Here is a 21,748-nt window from a genome sequence, read left to right on the forward strand (position 1 = left end):
CCTGGATGTGCCACCACCCATCCCCTCCACGTGCCACCATCCATCCCCATCAAGTGCCACCATCCATCCCTCCCAAACGCCACCTCCCACCCCCGCCGGCGCGGCCGCCCGTCCCCGCCGTCCCCTCCCCTGTCCCCACCGGAGGAAGGAGCTCGTCCCCCGCCGTTGGCGGCGCCTCGAAACCGAAAGGGCTGCCCGTGGGTGGGGGTTTCTCCGTGCACGTCAGAGCTCTGCCCCCGCCGCGCTGCCCGCAGCCCTTCCACATTACAGCCTTTTGCATTGCCGTTTACTTTATCTTTTCATATTTACCGCTTTGGACCAAATCCCGGCGCGAAGGCGCCGCCCCCCTCGCTCACTCCGCCGCGCACCCAGCGTTAACACAGCCGGGCTTTTCCCCTCCTGCATTCAGCATTGAGCAACGCCTAAATACACTTATTTCCACTCACAGAAGATTTTCCACGTTTTCATCATACTATTTTACGCCGTATTTTCAAAACTTACGCTTATCAACCACTGTGTGAGAGACCTAGCGGTCTGGGAGCTTCGATAATTTCAACCCTGCTCCTAGTCCTGGTTTTTAGATGCAATAAACCCGGCTTTTCGTAGCGGCGCGGTGGCGTCCCCTTGGGTGTGCAGCAGGAATTCAGCCACCATTTCGGATCTAAAGAAGAAAAATCAGGGCATCCCACTCACTCCGTCTGGTTTGAAATCGGTGCGGGGCCAAGCAAAACCAAACCACCGCTGTTCGCCAGCAGGGTTTGGGTTTGGGGACGTTCCTGTTAAAGCAAAGCACAAAAATAGGCTGTTTCCTTTCTTTCCTCGCTCCCCCCATTGAAGGAATTCCCGGAGCGGCCACTCAGCTTTGCAAAACCCCCAAAGCGCTTCTCTTACTTTCGTTATCACTCATATAAATGAAAACAATTATATAAATAAAACCAGGCGCATGATTCAGCAAAGCTGCACATCCTCACCCTCCAAATGGGGAAAATACCCCTCATTTTCATCTTCTTTTCTTCTTTTCCCATTAGATTACACAACGATTCTGTTTTCTTCTTGAAATCAGGGGGTTGCGCAGCTTGGATAGAAGTTGCAGCTTAGGCGGGAGAAAAGTCTAAATTAATCCCGCTTAAAGCTGTGCTTTGTTAGGCCTGGCTGATGTGGCGACCTCTGCTCCAAATGGTGTCATTAATTAAAACAATTAGGGTTTTTTTTACGTGCAACAGTGGCGTGCGTCCTTATAAATAGATGTATAAATCAAGCTAGAGAAAATATGTTTTGGCAATGGAGAAGAAGCGATTTTGGGGTTATTTGGTGAGGTTTAGGGTCTGTTTTTGGCCAAAGGGTGGTTTGCAGCATGGGGCAGGGGTGGGAAGGGGGCAATGGCTGCGCACCCAGCAGCCCGAGACCCAATATCATCCACACTCGCACCACTGTCGCCATCTCAAATATTGTCGTATTTTCAATATTTTTAGTATTTTCCAGCTTTTCCTTCCTTTTCAGCACTTAAAATATTTTAGTATTTTTTAGCTTTTTCATGGTTTTCAGCATTTAAGATATTTCCGGTGTTTTTGTCACCGTTTTCTGCACACACCAACCTGGGCTGATATTCGGCTTCACCCTTGTGGCTCTTAAAATAGGAGGAGAATTGGGAAATAGGAATGTGGGGTGAGATTTGGCAGGTGCTTTCCATCCCTCCCATCTATTTTATACATTGTATATATAAAAGAGTTTTTATATATTGTCATATATAGGATATACACATAGGATATAGAGGATGCATATGATATCTATATAGGATATATATACATAATATATTTGTATAATTTTTGTGTATTTGCTAGTCTTCAGCTTTTGTGTTGGTGGGGTTGAGATGCTGATGGCTCAGGACTCCTGGGGTCCAAATTCTTGGCTGTTACCCCAAAATCTTCGCCCCCATCCATTGCCACCGCATCCTGAGGGATGCTGAGGATGCTGGAGTGGTGCGGGTGCGGGAGGGATGCTGAGGGTGCGGGAGGGATTTTGGGGGTTCAGGAGGGATACTGAGGATGCAGGAGGGATTTTGGGGGTGCAGGAGGGATTTTGGGAGTGTGGGAGGGATGCTGGGGTCTTAGGAGGGACGATGGGGGTGTGTGAGGGATGTTGAGGATGCAGGAGGGATTTTGGGGGGTGCAGGAGGGATGCTGAGGGCACGGGAAGGATTTTGGGGGTCCAGGATGGATACTGAGGGTGCAGGAGGGGTTCTGGGGGTGCAGGAGAGATGCTGAGGATGCAGGAGGGATTTTGGGGGTGTGGGAGGGATGCTGGGGGTGCAGGAGGGATGTCGAGGATGCTGGAGAGGTTCTTGGGGTGCAGGAGGGATTTTAGGTATCCAGGAGGGATGCTGAGGGTGCAGGATGGATGCTGGGGGTCCAGGATGGATACTGAGGATGCAGGAGGAGTTTTGGGGATGTGGGATGGATGCTGGGGGCACAGGAGGGATGATGGGGGTGCAGGAGGGATGTTGATGGTACAGGAGGGATGCTGGGGGTGTGGGACGGATTTTGGGGTGCAGGAGGGATGCTGGGGGCACAGGAGGGATGATGGGGGTGCAGGAGGGATTTGGGGCATGCAGGAGGGATTATAGGGGTGCAGGAGGGATTTTGGGGGTGCAGGAGAGATGATGGGGGTGTGGGAGGGATTTTAGGTGTCCAGGAGGGATATTGAGGGTGCAGGAGGGGTTCTGGGGATGCAGGAGGGATGATAGGGGTGCAGGAGGGATGATGGGGGTGCAGGAGGGATGATGGGGGTGCAGGAGGGATTTTGGGCATGTAAGAAGGATTATGGGGGTGCAGGAGGCATTTTGGGGGTGCAGGAGAGATGATGGGGGTGTAGGAGGGATTTTAGGTGTCCAGGAGGGATACTGGGGGTGTAGGAGGGATTTGTGGGTCCAGGATGGATGCCGAGGATGCAGGAGGAGTTTTGGGGATGTGGGAGGGATACTAGGGGTGCAGGAGGGATTTTAGGTGCCCAGGAGGGATGCTGGGGGTGTGGGAGGGATGTTGGGGATGTGGGAGGGATGCTAGGCATGCAGGAGGGATGCTGGGGATGCAGAAGGGATGTTGGGAGTGCAGGAGGGATGTTGGGGATGTGGGAGGGATGCTAGGGGTGCAGGAGGGATGCTGGGGATGCAGAAGGGATGTTGGGGGTCCAGGATGGATGCTGAGGATGCAGGAGGAGTTTTGGGGATGTGGGATGGATGCTAGGGGTGCAGGAGGGATGCTGGGGATGCAGGAGGGATGTTGGGGGTCCAGGATGGATGCTGAAGATGCAGGAAGAGTTTTGGGGATGTGGGATGGATGCTAGGGGTGCAGGAGGGATGCTGGGGATGCAGGAGGGATGTTGGGGGTCCAGGATGGATGCTGAGGATGCAGGAGGAGTTTTGGGGATGTGGGATGGATGCTGGGGGTGCGGGAGAGATTTTGGGGTGCAGGAGGGATGTTGGGGGTCCAGGATGGATGCTGAGGATGCAGGAGGAGTTTTGGGGATGTGGGATGGATGCTGGGGGTGCGGGAGAGATTTTGGGGTGCAGGAGGGATGCTGCTGCGCACAGAGCCACAGCTGCACATCTGGAGGGCTTTGGCGCTCCAGGACCCCGGAGGAGCTGCCAGCCAGGAGGATTCCAAAGCCGCTGCTGTGTTTCCCGGGGCTGGGCACCGCTGGCGAGGCTCCCTGGCCGCGCTTGGCCGGGACACGGGGCGCAGGGCTCGGGGGGAGCCCGTGCCGGCAACCGGCACCGATTCGCGCTCGAAAAGCGCCTTTTATTCTGCTGCCGCGTGCTCGAGATGTCGAGTGATCTCAGAATGACTCAGAAAAAAGGGAATAGACCTGCCGAGAGAAACCACGGCCGGGGCGGCCGGGGCAGCGCGCTCGCCGGGATCCGCTGCGCCTCCTCGCCCTCTTTTCACTTTAGAAAGCGAAGAATTGGGTGCTCTTGAACAAATACGTGCGCCGCAAGCAGATACCAGCCTTGCAAGTAACTGCGAGTGGTGCAAAGCAGGACAAGCGTGGCAAACAAATAAAAGTATTGGAAATAAATGTGAGTGTTGCAGGCAAACACCAGCTCTGCAAACAAACACAAGCGTTGCAAACCGCTACAAGCTTTGCAAACAAATACAAGCTTTGCAAACAAGCACAGGTTTTGCGAACAAACACGAGCTTTGCAAACAAATACAGCGTCGCGAATGAACACAAATCTTGCAAACAAATGCAAGCCTTGCAAAGAAATGAAGTTGTATTTGATGTGTGCTATGGTGGGGCTGAGCGAATGAGCAAAGTGCCATGGGGAATGGCCAAAAATGCAGGTTTGTGTTGTCTTGGTTTGGGTTGGTTTGGTTTTTTGGGGCTGGAATGTCAGGAAATGGATGGGGCTTCCTTATCTTATGCATGCCCAGGAGTTGATTCCTCGCTCCTCCGGATGGTCCGTTTGTCTGTCTGGCAGGGGAGAGCAAAAAGCCCTTTCTAAATTTAAGCCAGGCCTAAGGAGGAGCGTGAGTAACACATTAGGTTCGTTGAGCCCAGCTTAAATGTCAGGGACCTCACAAATACCGCGAGCGCCTTCTCTCACCGTCCCCAAAAGGTTCGTCGTGTCTTCTTTTTGTGTTGTTTTGTTTTTTTTTTTTTAAATATATATTTTAATGTAAATAGATTCATGTCAAACCACAAGCTGTTTCTCGGTTTTGTTTTCAGCGAGCTTTGATGAAGCCATCGGCGTCGCCTGCCTGGGGCCGAGCGGGGATTTCGGCTTCATCCACCAGGGATTCAGCCCAAAAACACAGCCCCAAATCCTCCCTTTTTCCCCCAAAATCTCTCCCTTTGCTCTCCACGCTGAGCTTTCACCCAATGGTAGCACCCAAATTTCCTCCTAGGGCTTTTTATTGCTATATATATATATATATATATATTTCAGCTTAATTCTCAGCAGGGCAAATTGCCAAACCCACCTGAAAGTCCCTATATGATTATTTTTCAGGTGGGTTTTTATTTCCAAACCAGCTGTCACCGTTTGATCAGCTTTGGGTAAAACCCCTTTTCCTCACTATGGTACGAGGCGATTTCTCCCAAATTTGCAAAATTACGATGAAGCAAAATCAGCTCAAGCACAAACTCATTTTCCCTCGCAGATTCTTCCGTCCGGCTGCCCGAGGATGCTCAAAAAGCAGCCAAATCGTGCGTGTTTGCGGAGGGGAAACCTCAGCCCGTGGCTGCCCCAAAACGCTGCCAATTCAGGGCTGAAATCCTCCAATATTCTGGTTTCTTGGCGTGCGGTAAATAGCGTAGTAAAAGCCCCATTTCAAGGCACTCTCTGTGTTTCACTCTTTCCACATGAGTCAAACTAAAATGGCTTGATTTCTGGTATCGGCGCTCCCCTTCGCCGAGCGGCAAATATTACTGAATCACGCGTGAGTCAAAATGGGAATTTGGGGAACCTTTACCCGATTTAGCCGCTTTTTGACTCGGTTTTAAAGCGATGACGTGGAGGTTGGGGCCGGGGCGGGGGGAAGCGTTTGACTCGAACAGCAGCGGGACGAAAATAGCAAAGTGGAAATTCACCTTCAGCTTCGACATCCAGCCCTTTCAATTAAAACCTCTTGATAAGCGGTTTATTTCTTCTCCCCGCTGGTGCTGTTTGAGCTCCGTCCTCCCCGCAGGGTTAGAAGGGGCAGCGGGGGGATTGGTGGGGTGCGAGGTGTAATTTTTGGGGGTGCTTTTGGTCATTGTTTCTCGGCGCTGAATAGAGGAAGAATGAGTTTCAAACAAAGCGTGTGTTGTTTTGTCACAGGAAGTGGAGAGAGCATTGGGAGAGCCCTGAGAGATTGAGTTTAAATAATAAATACATATATGTATATATTGTTTTGGGCCAAATAAAAAGAAGAACATTTAAAAATAGATGTGTTTGTATCTGGCATAAATAAGGGGGACGGTTGGATGGGGGTGGTGGGACCTCGGTCCCCAAAGGTGCCATGGGGGACACTTGGGGCTGGGGGGCTCGGGTGTGGGGACGCAGGCGGCAGCCGGACCCCGCAATGGGGACCCCGAAATTGTGCCGCTCCATGGGCGAGGGGGGGGCGGCCCCTGCCGCCCCCGCTTTGGGAAACCGTTTGAGCTCTTATTTCGGGCCGGGCTCCGTGGCGCTGCCGGCGGCTCAGGAAAAGGAGTTGGGTTTCACAATGTCTCATTCCTCCCCCGGCCGGGCTGCCCCCGCCGGGCGGGCTCCTTCTCTCAAAAACCCCAAAATCGCTTATTTCGAAGCCCCGGGCTGGGGGGGATTCGCTCGGGGATGCGGTTCATCACTCACTTCCCTCCAGCATCGCGCTGCTCTGCCTGCGAACCCCAACAAAACGGGGGTGGCAAGACTCTCCTTTCGCTTCAATCACCCCCCAAAAAAGCCAAATTTAAGCCAAATTTAAGCCCTTCAAATCTGGCTGCGAGCAAAACCAGCTCTCACTATCGAGCTCCGCTCTCCGGCGCTTAATGACTTTCATTTTAATTTTTAAAGAATGACTTAATCTTGCGGTATTAATTTGCTTTATTTTGGTTTCGCTATTAATACTGAATAGGTGCCAGATTGGCGGCGCTTGGGTTTTTTATTTTTCGGTGGTAAATAACAAAAGTCAACTGTTTTAAATCCACCCCGAAATAAAGGAGGGCTGGGGTGGGATGGAGGGGATGGTTTTGCGCCCAAAGATGGGAAAAATACGGCGGAAAAGGTTGTTGGGGATGGGGAAACATCCAACAAGTTGCGTAGGGATGGGTTCGGCTTCGATGGGGATGGGGAGATGTGGATGATTGGAATTAAAGCGGGGCATGGCGGAGAGGTGGGCTGGGGCTGCCCCACGGCTCGGCGCTGCCGTGGGGACGGGAATCGGGCCCAGTGCTGATTTTGGGGTTAAATCTGCCCTTTCAGTCGTTGCGTCGTTCGGGGCCGTGCCGTCACCGAGAGCTTGCAAACAGTTTTTGGGAACAAGATGTCTGCCTAAAGCATGACAGAATTGGCCACAAATTGCAGATGAGACTGATAACAAAAGCCAACAACATAAAATATGTAGAAAAACAACACGTTAAAGGCTGCGAGACCACTGAAGGGCTTTTTTTGGTGTGTGTTCTTCAAGCGGTTCTTTCGCCATAGAAGTGAAAACACATGAAAAGATAAATACCTGCACCATCATCCCCCGGCCCCGGGGGCTCTTCGGGCTTCGTTTTTGCAGCCAACAAGGGCATCGGAATGGATTTTGTTTGATTTCAGTTTTAATATTTAATATATTCCACGAGCAGCTCGGGGGGGTAACTCAGGTTTTGGGGTTGTTTTATTCTGTTTGCTCAAAGCAAAGGGGAAAGCAACCTGCATCTACCTGCGTTGGGGGAGAGGTTCTGCGTCTGAATAACCCGGGCTCCGCTCAGAAATTAGGATGAGGTTTTTGTTTTCGTTCTACTTATTTAATCTTTGTTTTCATAAATAAATACAAATAACTCAAACTGAAACTCGATGGCTTTGGTGATAATCAAAGAGCAGCCCCCGGGGAAATTTTCTTCATTAACATGTTCTTTCACAGCCCACACTGGGGTTTCGGTAGGAAAACTGCCTTAACCTTTGCAGCAGCAGAAGCAAAAGCTTTTTGAAGTCCCGGGGTTCACATCGCGACGCATCGCTGGGCTTTGCCTTTATTTTAGGGGCCACGGATAGAAATCAAACTCTGCCACCCCCCAGCAGCACGGGGTCCACCTGCCCTCAATTACCCCCTCTTCCCCACCTGGAGATTCTTAAAGAATCAAGAAAATAGCTTAAAACCCCCCCAGCTGCTTCTTCTGTTGTTGTTTTTCTGTGCTTTTGCGGGGCAGCTCTGTGTTCTGGCAGCTCTGTGTTCTACCAGCTCTCTTACAGCATACAAGTTTTTAGTATTTGCAGCTCACTTCCTGTATGAGGTTAGTTTGTTTATCACAAAAAACCCTATTTTTAAACCCATTTCTGCCAATAAGTCATTTGAATGCCGGTGTCGGGCGCTCGCGGCCGTTCCCCCCCGGTGACGGGGGAAGGATGGGCGCCGGGATGCTGCATCGCCGCTGATGCTCGGGGGGTTTATTCATTTGTTTAAACAAGAAAGGTTCAAATTTCAGAGAATTGTATGGTTTTTTTAACCCAGGGCCATGCACGGTTGTGGGGCAGGGATGTGGTGAGGTGGGGATGCACTGAGGCAGAGATGCGGCTCCCCTTGACCTTTCCCTTTGCTCTGCGCATCCTTCCTCCACTCTGCATGGTTAGAGATGCCAATTAGCGCCAATTAGCGCCGCGGAGGGGATGCTGGGGGACGCTGTGGTTTGCTGCCCTTAGGGAAGGGCCATCGCACCGTCTTCCCACTTTGTTCCCCCTAATTAATAGCCAAGATGATTATGTCTTTGCCAAACTGTTCTTCTCTCGGCACGCGACGCTCGTAATTGCGCCGAGACTAAGAGTGTTTTAATTAGCAGCGACCCCCCCCCGTTTTGGGAAGTGGTGGCTCCTCCAGGGAAAAAATGAACAGATGAGCCTGTCAAAAGGCCAGCGAGGAGAAATTCATCAAAATCGGGGAAGAAAAGGCCTCGTGGCCCCATGAGGGCTCCTGACCTCACCCAACCATCGCCGCAACATCCAAGGGCTTCTCGGCGGGGTTAAGCTTGTAGGTACGGTGGTGTTGTCAACAGGAATAACCCTGTAGTCTCGCTTTTACAGTCTAGCTTAAGCTTTGAAGGGCTTTAACTTTAAAAAATATAAGACCCAGGGTAGGTTTAGGATGGTGGGGAAGGGCAGCGGGAGGTGGCTGTTGGCTTGTGGGCGCCTTGTGGAGCCCTCGCTGATGGGCAGCGAAGGTGCCCTTGGTCCTACCATGCTCGGGCTTGTCTTACACCATCTAAATATATATGGTTATAGCATCTATAACGCCCTTTTATTCCTCCTAGGGACCTCCCTGGCCATGTGCTGGAGCATCCTGAGCATCCCTGCCCGCAGCCGTCCCCATCTGCACCATGTTTGACCAGAGAAGAGGTCAACCATCCTAGAACTTGCCAGAAAGACGAGAAAACGCGCTGGAAACAGTGAGCTTTGTTGCAATATGAAAATCGAATGCAAAGCTGGGTGGGTATTTTTAGCCGTTTAAGGCTGCACAGGTGTTTGAAAGGTCAGATGCGAGTCATTGGAAAAAAAAATACATATGTATATATATACATTGAGAGCCTGGCAGCGTGGTGGTGTCAGTCCTGTGGCACTGGGTGACCGCGGCTTGGCGACCGTCGGCCATTCAACGGTCAGCCCACATCTGATGGGCGTTTTGGGTTGTGTTCACCACCCCAAGCCCCCCGATGAGTGCAAGACAGAGTCAGCACCCAACCAGGATCTCGTCGTTGGCTTTGGTTGCTCCATTCCTGAGGCAGGTGGGGTTGAGAGATGTGGGGATGCCCGGGGTTGATTTGGAGCTGGTCTGGATGGGCCAAGGTCTTGTGTGTCTTGTGCACAAGGCAGGAGGGTAGAAAGCCTTCCTTCCCATGGCGAGGCTTGCAGGTGGCTTTTTCCATGAGAAAATGTATTTCTTTTTCTCTTTTCAAGGAATAAAGGAAGTTTGTCATCCTTACAACAAAATTGCCTGTGGTTTTAAGTAGATATGAAAGCAAAAAAGTTGAAGAGCATAGAAAGAAAGGGCCTGTGCGTTGGGAAGGACCCAGCTGATGGGGCTTTGGTGGATCTAGGCCGTGGTCGCCTTTGACTTGGCCATGGCCAACCTAGCCCAAGCGGTGGCCAATCACGTCCCCACCGTCACGCCGCGTTTTGCTGTCGGGGCAGCATTTTTATTGCCAGTTGTCTCACCGAGGTCACCGGGTTCAAAGGTAAATGGAGGGCAGGAGGTGTGACAATTCCAAAATGTCAACGGGACCAAAGGGCCACGGGCAGAGCGGGGCCGGGAGCTGCCAGAGCCTGGGCTGCCCAATAAAGCCTTTTTGTTGTGTTAAAGAAGCCCCCAAAATAGCACCTGAAACCAATAAACTTCCCTTTCAGGAACTTCTGTAATTTGAAACACACAAAAGAACAACAACAAGAACAGAAAAAAAAAAAATCCAGAATTTTTTCTCTTAAAAGTTGTTTGTCAAGTAGGATTTTTGGGGGTTGTTTTGACGTAAGGTGGCTTCTCCGGGACTTCTCAATCTGCTTGTCCGTGGATTTCTTCCCGCTGACGCACGGTCCCACCGCATTGCGTCACACAACCCCAAGCCCAGCTGATATTTCGGAAGAAAGCGGCTAAAAATACCCAAGCCTGCAGCACCCGGAGCCTGGGATGGGGCAGCAGCTCATCTCCAGGGAGAAAACGCAATAAAAACAAGTACCAAGCCCAAAAAACACGTCGAAATGCTTGGTGTGTGCCCTCGGCATCACTGCAAAATGGGGATTGAAGAGGATGCCTGTTGAGGAGGGGCGAAAAGCAGCAGAAGCCCAGGCGCTCAAGGAGGATCATCCTGTAGAATATTGGATGTTTCTGCTGGTCTCAACCTCTCCTGCCACCCCCATTATATGGGGAAGGGCCCAGATGTTGAGTTTGAGCCCCAAAAATACATGTGAATGTGGGGAAAATTAGTGTAACAGAACATAAAACATATCAAAAGTCAAATAAATTAAATTAAAAATAACAAATCAAATGAAATAGACTCCCAAGTGGGTTTGGAAGCGCACAGGGCAAGAACTTACAAACCAGCTCCATTTAACAGACACTTTTTCGTGTCCTGGGAATGTGAGCTTGGAGCAAAAGGAAATGCAGGGTGTGGAGCTGCATCCTGGATCTGGGGGAGAACTGGTGCTAAACTGGTGCTAAACTGGGAAAACTGGTGCTAATGCAGCATATTTCCCCTCCCCAGCCCTTCCTCAGGGCATCCCCAAGCCCCCAAAGAAAAGCAGCACTCGTGACAAATAGATGAAAACTTTTATTCATATAAAACTTATTAAGTACATAAAAGATCGCATTTAAAAAAAACAAAACCAAAAAGATCTGCAATTATTTACAGCAGTATTGCACAAGTAAAGTGGCAATTACCCTGTCCAAAAAATTCATCAGTGCAAAACACAAGGAAAGGCAGGGAAATTGCAGTCAAAATGCTACATACGCTGGGTCCTGTGAAATGACTTAGTGACTTGTCAGGGGTACCTGATGCTGCTCCGGGGAAAGTGGCCAAAAAGAAATCACTGAATGGCATTAATGCTGAAGTCTGAGGTGCCTCAATCGCTACTGGGAAGTGGGACGTAGGCACTTGGAGAATTATAATAATAATTAATAATAATCTCGTTATTCAAAGCAGGGTGGCTGCACTGACAGTGCTTGGGGAGGCGCATCCATCGCTCATTGGAAGGGCAGGGAGAGGGGCAACAACACACAAATCTTTACAGGAACTTAAATAAGCAGAAAATAAATATACAACGTTTCTACACGTTACAGCATTATGGAACAGTAGAGTGCATTAATTACACAAAGGAAAAATAACAAAGAGTCTACAGTATTTACCAAGTTCAACTCTAAAAAGGTTTAGAAAAAACAGTAATTTTTTTTTCCATTTTTTTCTGATTTATAAGCTGTACAAAACGGACATGAGAGAGAGAGGAAAGGAAATACATTGCACACAGATATTTGGCTCAGATGATGAAAATAATACGGCGCCATCCTCTAATAAATATCCAGGTATTTACAGCGAAGCGTTAACGCATCCTGTGGGATCTGCTTCCCCCACCACACCTCCCCATTCCCACCCAGCGCCGCTCAGACGCGCAGAATATACCGAATATTTATTAATGCGCTATTTCAAACATCATTCTGTTTAGAGATAGTTGAGGTTTGTTTTCCCCCCGAATGTCACAGGGGTGAAACATGGTTATATTGGGGGGCTATTTTCCTACCTTTTGGCCGGGGACACCTCCCAGGCTGACAGTGCCAATACTTGGTGGTTTTCCCTTAAAATGACTGCGTATTTTGGAGGACGGGGTAAAGTGCTCGGCGTTTCTTTGGTGTACTCCAAGGGACACATTCTGGGCGATGCCATAAGGCTGCGAGACCCCAAAAGCACCGTTTCAACTCAACTGGGGGGGAAAAAAATATCTCATTTGCCAATTTTATATACATATATATATGTATTTTTAAGAACTTTATCCGCAGCCATGCAACTCCACATGGGTCCCCATGGGAAACCTGCGGCCACCGGCTCCCTGCTGGGGATTTTCTATATAAATCCTACAGAAAACAGCTACGGTGAAGCCAAAACCAAGAGGATGGTGAAGCCAAAACCAAAGGGCAGGAAGCTGTCCTGGCCAAGCTCACCAAGTATTTTAACCGCTCACGCTCCACCGGCACAAAAGTCTTGTCGCAGCCTCTCCAAAATACCCTTTTTGTCCCTAAAACGTCCCCGGCTCCGGCAGCCGAGGCAACTCCTGCAACCGCTGCTCATCCTGCAGGTCCAAAATGACATAATAAAAATGTTAATACAAAACTTAAAATAAAAGTTAAAAATGGCTCCGTAGCCACAGTTTGGCGTTGGGAGTGGGTTTGGGGAGCACTCGTCCCAATGGGGCAGCTCGAGAGGCAAAGTCTGTGCATAGATACAGGGGTGGCCGGAGCTGCCACCTCCCCAAAAAAGCGCCTGCCCTGCAGCAGCCGAGATGAACCGATGGGATATTGTGGGGGCTGGAGGGTGGTTTTGGGGCTGGAAGGTGTTTTTTGGGGGCAAGCAGAGCCCATGGGTGGGTACCAGGTCGCAGCATCCTCAGGCGCCTCTTGCAGCCGCATCCCTGCGCACGAGCATCCGCGGGCTCCGTCCTGCCCTCTCCTCCACACAGAGCATCCCACCATAAAAACAATGATTAAAACAATTAAAAATCCAGCCTTAAAACCCCCATTGGCTTCCACAGGAAGGTACAAAAGCCGGGGCTTCCAACAGTTCCTGATGTGACGCGGAGCAGGAGCCGCCGTCTCCTGGTGCAAAGCTGCGGATTTTCCTGCCTCCGAGAAGGGGTTATTGCTGAATCGCCTCAGTCGCCAACCTTATATATTATATATAATATTATATAATATGTAAGCGTTTTCACACGTTTTATAGAAAGGGTTTCTTAGAACAAAAACAAGGCAACCTGGTGGATTGGGGTTTTGTTTTTTTGGTTGGTTGTGATATTTTGGACCCTGGGAATCTGACAGCTGAGTCTTGAAATTCAGAGTGTAAAAACAGACCAAATATATATATATATATATATATATATAAAATAAATCAGTCAGCAGGAAATAGGCTATTCGCATGACGCAGACGAAGGTGGATTTGGGGCGGCGTTAGGTATTTACAGGTAAAAGAAGTGCTGGTTTAAATCCCTCTGCCCTTTTTCTGTCATCACCATCATTTTGGTGGGTGAGGGCTGGGTCGGTCTCTGCCATCCTGAGAGGCGGCTCTGCCATCCCAAAAGGCGGCTCTGCCATCCCAAAAGGCCCAACACGCTCATTGATCTTCAGGAAGCGATGACAAAAATTTTGTATAAAGTTCCTCCGTTGCTGTTATTTTCTCCAAGACTCTTTTGGAAAAAAAATCTTAATAAGAACCTAGCAAAGAGTCGAGAGAAACGCAGTAAACACCACTCTCGGAACAAATCCGGCACCGGGGGGGTCCCCGCGGGATGTCCGTCCCCGTCCGTGCGTCCTGGGGAGCGGCGGGAGCCGCGTGTCCGTCTGTCCGTCCGTCCTGGGAGGGACCACGCGCTCACTGCATCCTCCACATCAGCCGCACGATGTAGCGCAGGAGGCGCAGGACCACGACCTGGGGGTGCCCGGCCGGCGCATCCCAGAAACCCTAAAAAACGAAAACAAACCGGAATAAACCCAAAGCTGGGGACGTTCCCAGCACAAAGCCCCCGTGCTACAAACGCCTTGCACACGGGTATCCCGGAGGTGCGGTATCGAGTGTTTCGTGAAGAATGAGAGTAAACATGGAAAAGGAGCCGCGAGCCCTGCGAGCGGAGCTGGGGAAGCCATGGGGGGAGAAATAAACCGGAATAAAGACAGCAAAATAAAAAGGGGGGGGGGGGAGAAAATAGAATAAAAATAGCAAAATAAAAAAAGAAGGGAAAAACAGAATAAAAATACAATAAATAAAACGAAAAGGAAAAAAGAAAATAGAATAAAAATAAAAGACAAAACGAAAAGTAAAAAAGAGAATAAAAAGAAATGACAAAATGAAAAGGAAAAAAGAAAAGGATAAAAATGAAATGACAAAATAAAAAGGAAAAAAGAAAAGAATAAAAAGAAATGACAAAATAAAAAGGAAAAAGTAGAATAAAAAGAAAAAGAAATAAAATAAAAAGAAGGGAAAAGAGAGAAATTAGAATAAAAATAACAAAATTAAAAGAAGAGGGATAGAAACAATAATACCAAAATCAAGCTAATACCAAAATCAAGCTAATACCAAAATCAAGCTAATACCAAAATCAAGCTAATACCAAAGTGCAGGGGAGCGCAGAGGTCGCTCTCCACGCTGTCCCAAAGCGACCCGAGCCGGGTTATGTTTAGGGCAGCACAATCACGCCCCTGCATGCCCCAGAGACTGAAATCACGCTGTTTACACCCATAGGCAAACTGCCAGCCCTGCAGGGCAGCCCTGCACCCCCGGGCATCATCGGCTCCCCAAACCAGGGGGATTTACCCATCCAGGAGCTGCTCCCCTGCAGCACCGTGACCACCAATGCACCCCGAGAAGAGACAAAACTAACAAAACACAAGCAAAAAAACCCCAAGGGGCTTAGGGAAGGAGGCCAAAAGTTGGGTTTTCTTTAACACAGAGCTATTAAAAAACTAATCAGGGAGTTGAAACATTTCCCACCTCTGCGGGCAACTTGGGGCACACGATGTTGGCCAAGGATGCACCCTCTGCCAGCAACAACCTCATGGATGGTAAATTGCCCAATTCCCCGTCGTCCTGCCCAAAACACAGTCCCGGAGTGACGCAGGGACGGGGAACGTGCCGGGAACGACCCGTCCGACAGCTCCGACCTGCCCGGCCGGTGCCGTTCTTGGCAGGACTCGCGGTTCCCCATTTCTAACCACGCATTTAAAGGGCAAAAGCAGCAACGTGAAACCCTCGTCCTCCGGCCCCAAGGAAAAGAGGCTTCTCCACAAAGCACGGACCATTATCGGGGGGGATAACTCTACACCCATCGCTCAAACGCTCCAAAAACCCCTTGTTTGCGGGCATGACGAAGAACTCCGACACTAACTGAGCCAGGGACAAAGTGTTTTTAGGGTCACGCATGACAGCCTCCGCTGGTGTCATAGAGCGAGCACGACATTTGGGTTCTCAGGTGGGTTGTGACGCCAGCAGGATCAGTTTAGTCCCTGTTTTCCACCGGAAAAACGCCCTTTAAACCAAAAAGCCGGTACCCAACGCTCTGCTGACTCCTCTGCCCACAGACGAGCCGATGGACCAGAAACCACATGCAGGAACACGCAGCCCTCGAACGCCGCTCTTCTGAAAACTCTTACTTCATCTCTCTGCTTTGCTTTGGGTTCGTTTTTGGTTGCTTTTATTTTTTCCTCTTTTTTGCATTAGCGGCGCCTATTTTTGTTGCAACACTCAAAAGGTGAGAGAGTTTATGGGCTTATAAATACACGTGTGTTTCAAAACAGCCCCGCCGGATTCTTTGTGGGAAAAATAAGTTATCAGACCCAGCCGATCTGCTTCTCGTTTGCAAGCAGACCCGGCGCACGCGATCCTCAGCGGCCGGGATTTGGGAAACCAACCGCCTTTGTTCCTTGGGTTTTCCCCCTAAAAACGCTGCCTCCAAAGCAGCTCTTCCCAAAAACACCCCAACCTCTTAATTCTCACAAGTTTCTTCCTCATTATGGTCAGGTCCAGCCTCAATCCGGCGACGCGCTTTATTGGTACTAAGGTGCTGCAAACTTTGGACCCGAAAGACCTCGAGCCGCAGTTTAAAGGTTGTTTTTAGTGGATGCAATGACATACGGAACAACCACGCGCGCATCCCACGAACAAAACGCTTACCATGGAATTGCTTTCCATACACAACTGAGCTTTTTCCCTTCCAGAGACCGCGCGTGCAAAGACATGGGAAGCGAGCGGAGGAGAATTACCCGTCTGGGACAATAGGAGGCGTTGAACTCGTCACCGATGCGCCGCAGCTCCTGCGCGATCCAGATCTCGGGCTGCAGATCTTCCGCGAGCGACGGGGACGGCCACCGCGAGGCTGCAGGGAACAGAACCCCAGCATTTCAAACAAGCAGCAACACAGCAACAAACTCCATACTCAACTCAGCAGTTGCCTGTTGACCCTTGATAGTGGTTTTATTATTATTATTATTATTTTTAAATGCCGTTCCAAGGAGCTGTGCAGGTGGCCAGGGCCCGCACGTGGCGTGCGGCACAAATGGGACTTGTTGCATAAGATGTGCACGGCGCATCTTTTAGTCTTTATTATCTCTACATTATTATTATTAGGCTTTTATCCATTTATTTTTTCAGTCTAGGAGCATCTCTGGCCCACCCAAGCATCAGTCCCCTACTTACACAGGGATGAATGGCAAGATGCCGCTCTCCAATTTCTCTCCCTAGAAAAACCTTCTCTTCCCCCTTTTTCCAAATAAATGTCTTTTCTTGCAGGCACAGCAGCAGCTTCTTCTCTAACCTTAAAAACCCCTCAGTTTAACTGCATCCTCACTTTTCTGTCCTGAAGCGCTCAAGGAGTAAAAGGCAAACGATGGGTTTTGTTGCACCGAGAAGCCACAAGTGGGTTTGTACACCGGGAAACCCAGCACTGGCTTACAAAGAAGAGAAAAGGAGCTAATGCATGAATTACTCTGTACTATACACAGCTATTTTGGTGTCTGGTTTAAGAAGTTGTTAGACGTGTGATAAACCACCCTGAGATCCCCCAAATAGCCAGGGGGGGAAAGGAGCAGCCGGTGGCCCCTCTGGGTACCTGTGCAGTCTCACAAAGCTCAGGATCCCAGCAGGGATCTCGGCCTCAAGGAAAATTAAACAAGGACAAACAGACAGAAAAAACCCAACCACACACAACCCAGAAACCACCACGCAAAACAAAACAGAGCGCTTTGGCACGACAGCTTCGGAGGGATCGCAAGGGAACAGAAATAGCTTCCAATCTCAAAATATTCAAAGGATTAGCGGGGCAGTAAAAAAAAAAAAATAAATAAAAAATAAAAGCCTGGCTCCGAGCTGACTGGAAAATGTATTTGCGAGCCAAACTCGCACGGCTTGGCTGGCGGATCTGTTTTGTTTTCACGCTGTAGTAGCGCAGGAGTAGCGGGGCCGGCCCTGGAGGGTTTATTTTCCTCGCTGGTGAATGAAGCGCGGCGCAGCCCTCGCGATACCGCGCCCGGGAACGCTCACAGCGTTCGGCCAGGGCAGGGCGAGCGCCCAAACCCCAGAGCCCGCCCCGCGCCGCCCTTTTTCCCCAGGGAGAAAAAAAAATGGGGGAAAACGGGACAAAAAAATGCCAAGAGACCCCATCTCCATCCATCCCTCCCCCGGCCACAGCGTCGCACCCAAGAGCTCATCGCCCCGGAGATGAGCGCTGGGGTTGGTGGCTGAGAGCGAAATCGGGCTGAGGTTTTCAGAAAGGACTTTCTGTGGCGCTGCCGAACGGCGGCGTCAAAAGGGTCCAGTCATAACGGGTCCCAAAACCAGTCAGAGGCGCTTTCGGGGGCGCCCCCAGTCATAGTGCGAGCCACCGAGGCGGCTGCTGCATCGCGCTCCAGCCCAAAGATGCTCCGGCCGGGACCGGCGCGGCCACGCCGCGGGCTCTGCTTAGGGGATAAAAGGAAAACAACCCCAAATTGCACCTCGAGCCAAACCCCCCCGGAAAAATTCTCTGCAAAGAACGGCTGAGATGAGCTCGGGGAGGAAACAGCATCAGCTCCAAAATGCGAGCAACAGGAACATCGCTACTCTCCACTCCAGGTTTGCGCCTTAAATTCATCTGCCACATCCCGAGGAGCTCCAGCATGGGTAAGGGGAGGCTCACGCTGCTTCTCTCTTGCACAGCGCTGGAAAATGCACCGAGGTCCAAACAGCACCAGGAAAACCCATTTATGGAGCACTCGCATGCACCTGCTCCAAATACAGCCCAAAATCCTGCGAGTGCAAGCCCTGCACAAACACACCCCAAAAACCCACCTGTGCAAACCCTGCACAAACACACCCCAAAAACTCACTCATGCAAGCCTTGCACAAACACACCCCAAAAACTCACTCATGCAAGCCTTGCACAAACGCATCCCAAAGTCCCGTGAGTGCAAGCCCTGCACAAACACAGCCCAAAAACCCACCTGTGCAAACCCTGCACAAACACACCCCAAAAACTCACTCATGCAAGCCTTGCACAAACGCATCCCAAAAGCCCGCGTGTGCAAACCCTGCACAAACGCACCCCAAAAGCCCTGCACAAACACACCCCAAAAACTCACTCATGCAAGCCTTGCACAAACACATCCCAAAAACCTGCCTGTGCAAACCCTGCACAAACACATCCCAAAACCCACGTGTGCAAACCCTGCACAAACACATCCCAAAAACTCACTTGTGCAAGCCCTGCACCCCCCTGCCTTTAGACAGAGCTGATCTTCAGACAAAAAAAACCCAAGTAAATGCAACAATCAGCTCCAAAGAGCCAAAGACTTGCAGGTATCAGTCGGAGACTCACACAGTCCCACCCGAGTGTGGTTTCTCATCTCGGGTGACTTAGGGTGAGTGTTCCCCGGCACATCACGCCCACGCACGATGAACTCATCCCCAAAAGCATCATCCCAGGCACACTAAGCCTGCACCACTCCCCATCCCACAGCATCCCCACGCTCATTTTCTGCCTCATTTCCCAAAAAACTGGCTGTACCCCCAGAAGCGAGACACCCCGAAGCATCCACACATCCCACGCCAGCACCAAACAGCTCTTCCTCCAGCAATTAACCTCGCTCGCACTAACGAAGGCACCCCTTAGCCCCCTCCACCTTTTTCACCTGGCAGGGGCACTTCCAGTGCTTCATTATCCTTTGGAGCATCATCACTGAAAGCTTTGGGGAAAGCTTTGATGAGATTTCGAAGAGTGTGAGCTCGCTTTGCTCAACCAGCCTTGGAAACGGTTCCCTGCTGCCCACGGGAGCACCTATCGCACACAAAGCACTCCCGCTTACAGGAAACGCCTGTTTATTATTGTTATTATTATGATTAAAGCTTGCTTACGCTTCCTAGAAAAGCCCTCGCGGTCTGGCCCTTACAGCAACGGACAAAAATCAGAGCTTAAAAACACAGCAACAAAAATGATACCCTTTGCTTCCTTGCAGAGGGACTGACCCGTTTCCACGCGGAAAACTTAACACGGCCAAGGCACAGGGACCAGGGCAAAGCCACAGCCCTTTCTCCGGGTGAGCTGGTCCCAGCCTAGGGATAAAACTGCTCTGCAGCCCCAGCTTAATCCTGCTCGCGAGTAGCCAAGGGTCCTGTTCGAACAGCTCGAGTATTTTCTGTTCGCTTATAGTTGTTTAGGATGATGCTCCTAGCAACAACGACAGAACAAAGGCTCCAGTAGAAACAGCGTTTTAACAGCTTTCCTACGGTGATGAAAAAGCAGGAGCTTAGAAAAATATCAGGGAAAAGTTCAGTTTCTTCCCAGAACACCAAAAACAAAGTGTTAAAGAAGTCATTCATGGTAAAACATCAGCTGGGGCTCTCCCTGCCCAGGAACTCCAGCATCCTGGCCTGGCCGTGCCGCGTGTGTTTGTGCCGCACGAGGTTGTGAAACTCGCATTAAGCTGTAATTACTGCAATAATGTCAGAAAAATCTTTCCTAAGGGCATGTTACAGTAAGCCCTCTGCAGCTGTAACCACAGCCATTAACCAGGGAGCAAAAAAAAACACAACAACAACAAAAAGCTGTTTTGATCACGTAAAGCTTGGAGCTGGTGTTTGTTATCCCGGAGCAGCGCCGTGACGCGGTACCTGCCTGGCTCCCGTGGGAACGCACCCACCTCCTCCTGGCTCCGGGACCGAGCCAAAAGGCTCCTTCCAATTAAGGAGAATTAACGAGGAGCGGGGAAAGCATCGCGCAGCTCCGGCAGGCCTGCTTTCCCCACCACCAGCGGCTGGAGCCCAGCCTTACCTGCTAAGCCGCGCACAAACACGCGCCCGCCCGCCGCCACGCCGCTTTCAAGCACCGATTTCGGGTTTCACCAAAACAAGCGGGAGTTTTGCGCGACCCGAGTGTCTGTGAAACCGTGTGGCTTGTTAAGAACGAAACAGCAGAAAAAAAAAGAGAGAGCAAGAAGTCACTTACCTCGCAGCAGCAGCGCACAAACCCTGGCAAAAGGCAAGGGAGCAAGCCCTGACTAGGAAGCTGGATTAAACAACTTTGTCCCCTCCTCCCCTGGCAGGGACTGGCCTATCCCAGCAAAGAATAAAATAATAATAAAACAACCCCAGAGTGCTGGGCCAGTGGGTGCTCCCCAGCAGCAACTTCGCTTGGCAGGCTCAACCAGCTTGCGAAAACCCTGCACTCCCGTGTGCCCCAAACCGGGCGGGTGTCCCGAACCAGGCGGGTGTCCCAGCTCAGCCCCGGGTGTTCCATGGCTGGTCCTGGCGCGGGCTCAAGGTCTCGGTGGGACCTTTCGCAACCATCCCGCCGGTACAACGGGTGCTCGGGGAGCCGTGCCAGCAGCGGGGGGCTCGGCCATCCCCAAAACGAGCCCGTGGGATGCAGGATGTGCTGCTGCAGGTGTGTTGCATGGCTAGAACAAGCAGTGTTGTGCATCTTTCCGAAGAAAAACACGCATGGCGAGGGGCGGGTGCTGCACGCCTCGCCGGTGCCCCCCGAGGGGCGCAACCCCACGCGAGCCCCCCGAGCCCTTACCCATGGCGCTGAGGCAGTGGCTGAGAGCCTGGCAGGGCGGGCTGGGGGTCTGCGTGGCTTTGTCGCAGCTCAGGGGCCCGGGGCTGCGCTCGGCGGCGTCGAAGGAGAAGTACCCGCTGGAGGAGCGCGACAGCAGCGGCGACCTCCGCACGAAGATGAAGAGCGGCGAGCGGGTGGCGAACGGGCCGGGGCTGGCGGGGGGACCCCGCGGCGGAGGCCCCGGCGCGGCGGCGGAGCCGGGCAGGGCGGCGGGAGCTCCGGGGCGCAGCTGCGCGGCCGGGCCCGGCCCCTCCGCCGCCGGCAGCCGCTCGCCGGGCCGCTGAGCCTTCACCTCGGGGGGCTGCTTGGCCATGGGGGCTGCCTGCGGGGGGAGCGGGGCGGTGTCAGCCGGGGGGCGGCGGAGCGGAGCCGCTGCTGCCGCCGCCGCCGCCGGCCCCGGCCCGGCCCCTCCCGCCCCCCCGCCCGGCCCCATTGTTCTGCCGAAAGTGCTGAGCCGGCAGCTCCGCTCCGCGCCGCCCCCCCCCGCGCCGTCCCGCCGCCCCCCGCCTGGCCCGGCCCGCCCCGCTTCCCGCTCCGCTCCCGGCCCGGCCCCGCTCACGGTGCTGCCCGCCGCTGCGGCGGAGCGGGGCGCCCGGCGCGGTGTGTGCGAGCGGCGGGGCCGCCCGGTCCTGCCCTGCGCCGCCCGGGCCCTGCGCCGCCGCCCCGCCCCGTGTTTACAGCGCCCCGGACCGCCCCGGGCACGCCCAGCGGGCGGGACAACCCAGGGACACCGGGAGGGACGCCGGCCCGTGTTCCCCA

The 21,748-nt window shown here is 51.9% G+C and overlaps 1 protein-coding gene across 1 annotated transcript; it reads right to left on the bottom strand.

The window, feature by feature from the left end:
• Positions 1-10,964: 10,964 nt before the first annotated feature.
• BCL2L11 (BCL2 like 11) lies at positions 10,965-21,422 on the bottom strand. The gene is made up of 3 exons (XM_065835153.2): positions 20,951-21,422; positions 16,164-16,276; positions 10,965-13,869 (listed from the first exon to the last, which is right to left on the bottom strand). The coding sequence occupies exons 1-3, from the start codon at positions 21,420-21,422 to the stop codon at positions 13,780-13,782; spliced, it is 675 nt and encodes a 224-aa protein (XP_065691225.1). The 3' UTR covers positions 10,965-13,779.
• Between the last annotated feature and the right edge of the window lie 326 nt (positions 21,423-21,748).

This window comes from Patagioenas fasciata, chromosome 3 (assembly GCF_037038585.1).
Source record: "Patagioenas fasciata isolate bPatFas1 chromosome 3, bPatFas1.hap1, whole genome shotgun sequence".
Classification (NCBI taxonomy): domain Eukaryota; kingdom Metazoa; phylum Chordata; class Aves; order Columbiformes; family Columbidae; genus Patagioenas; species Patagioenas fasciata.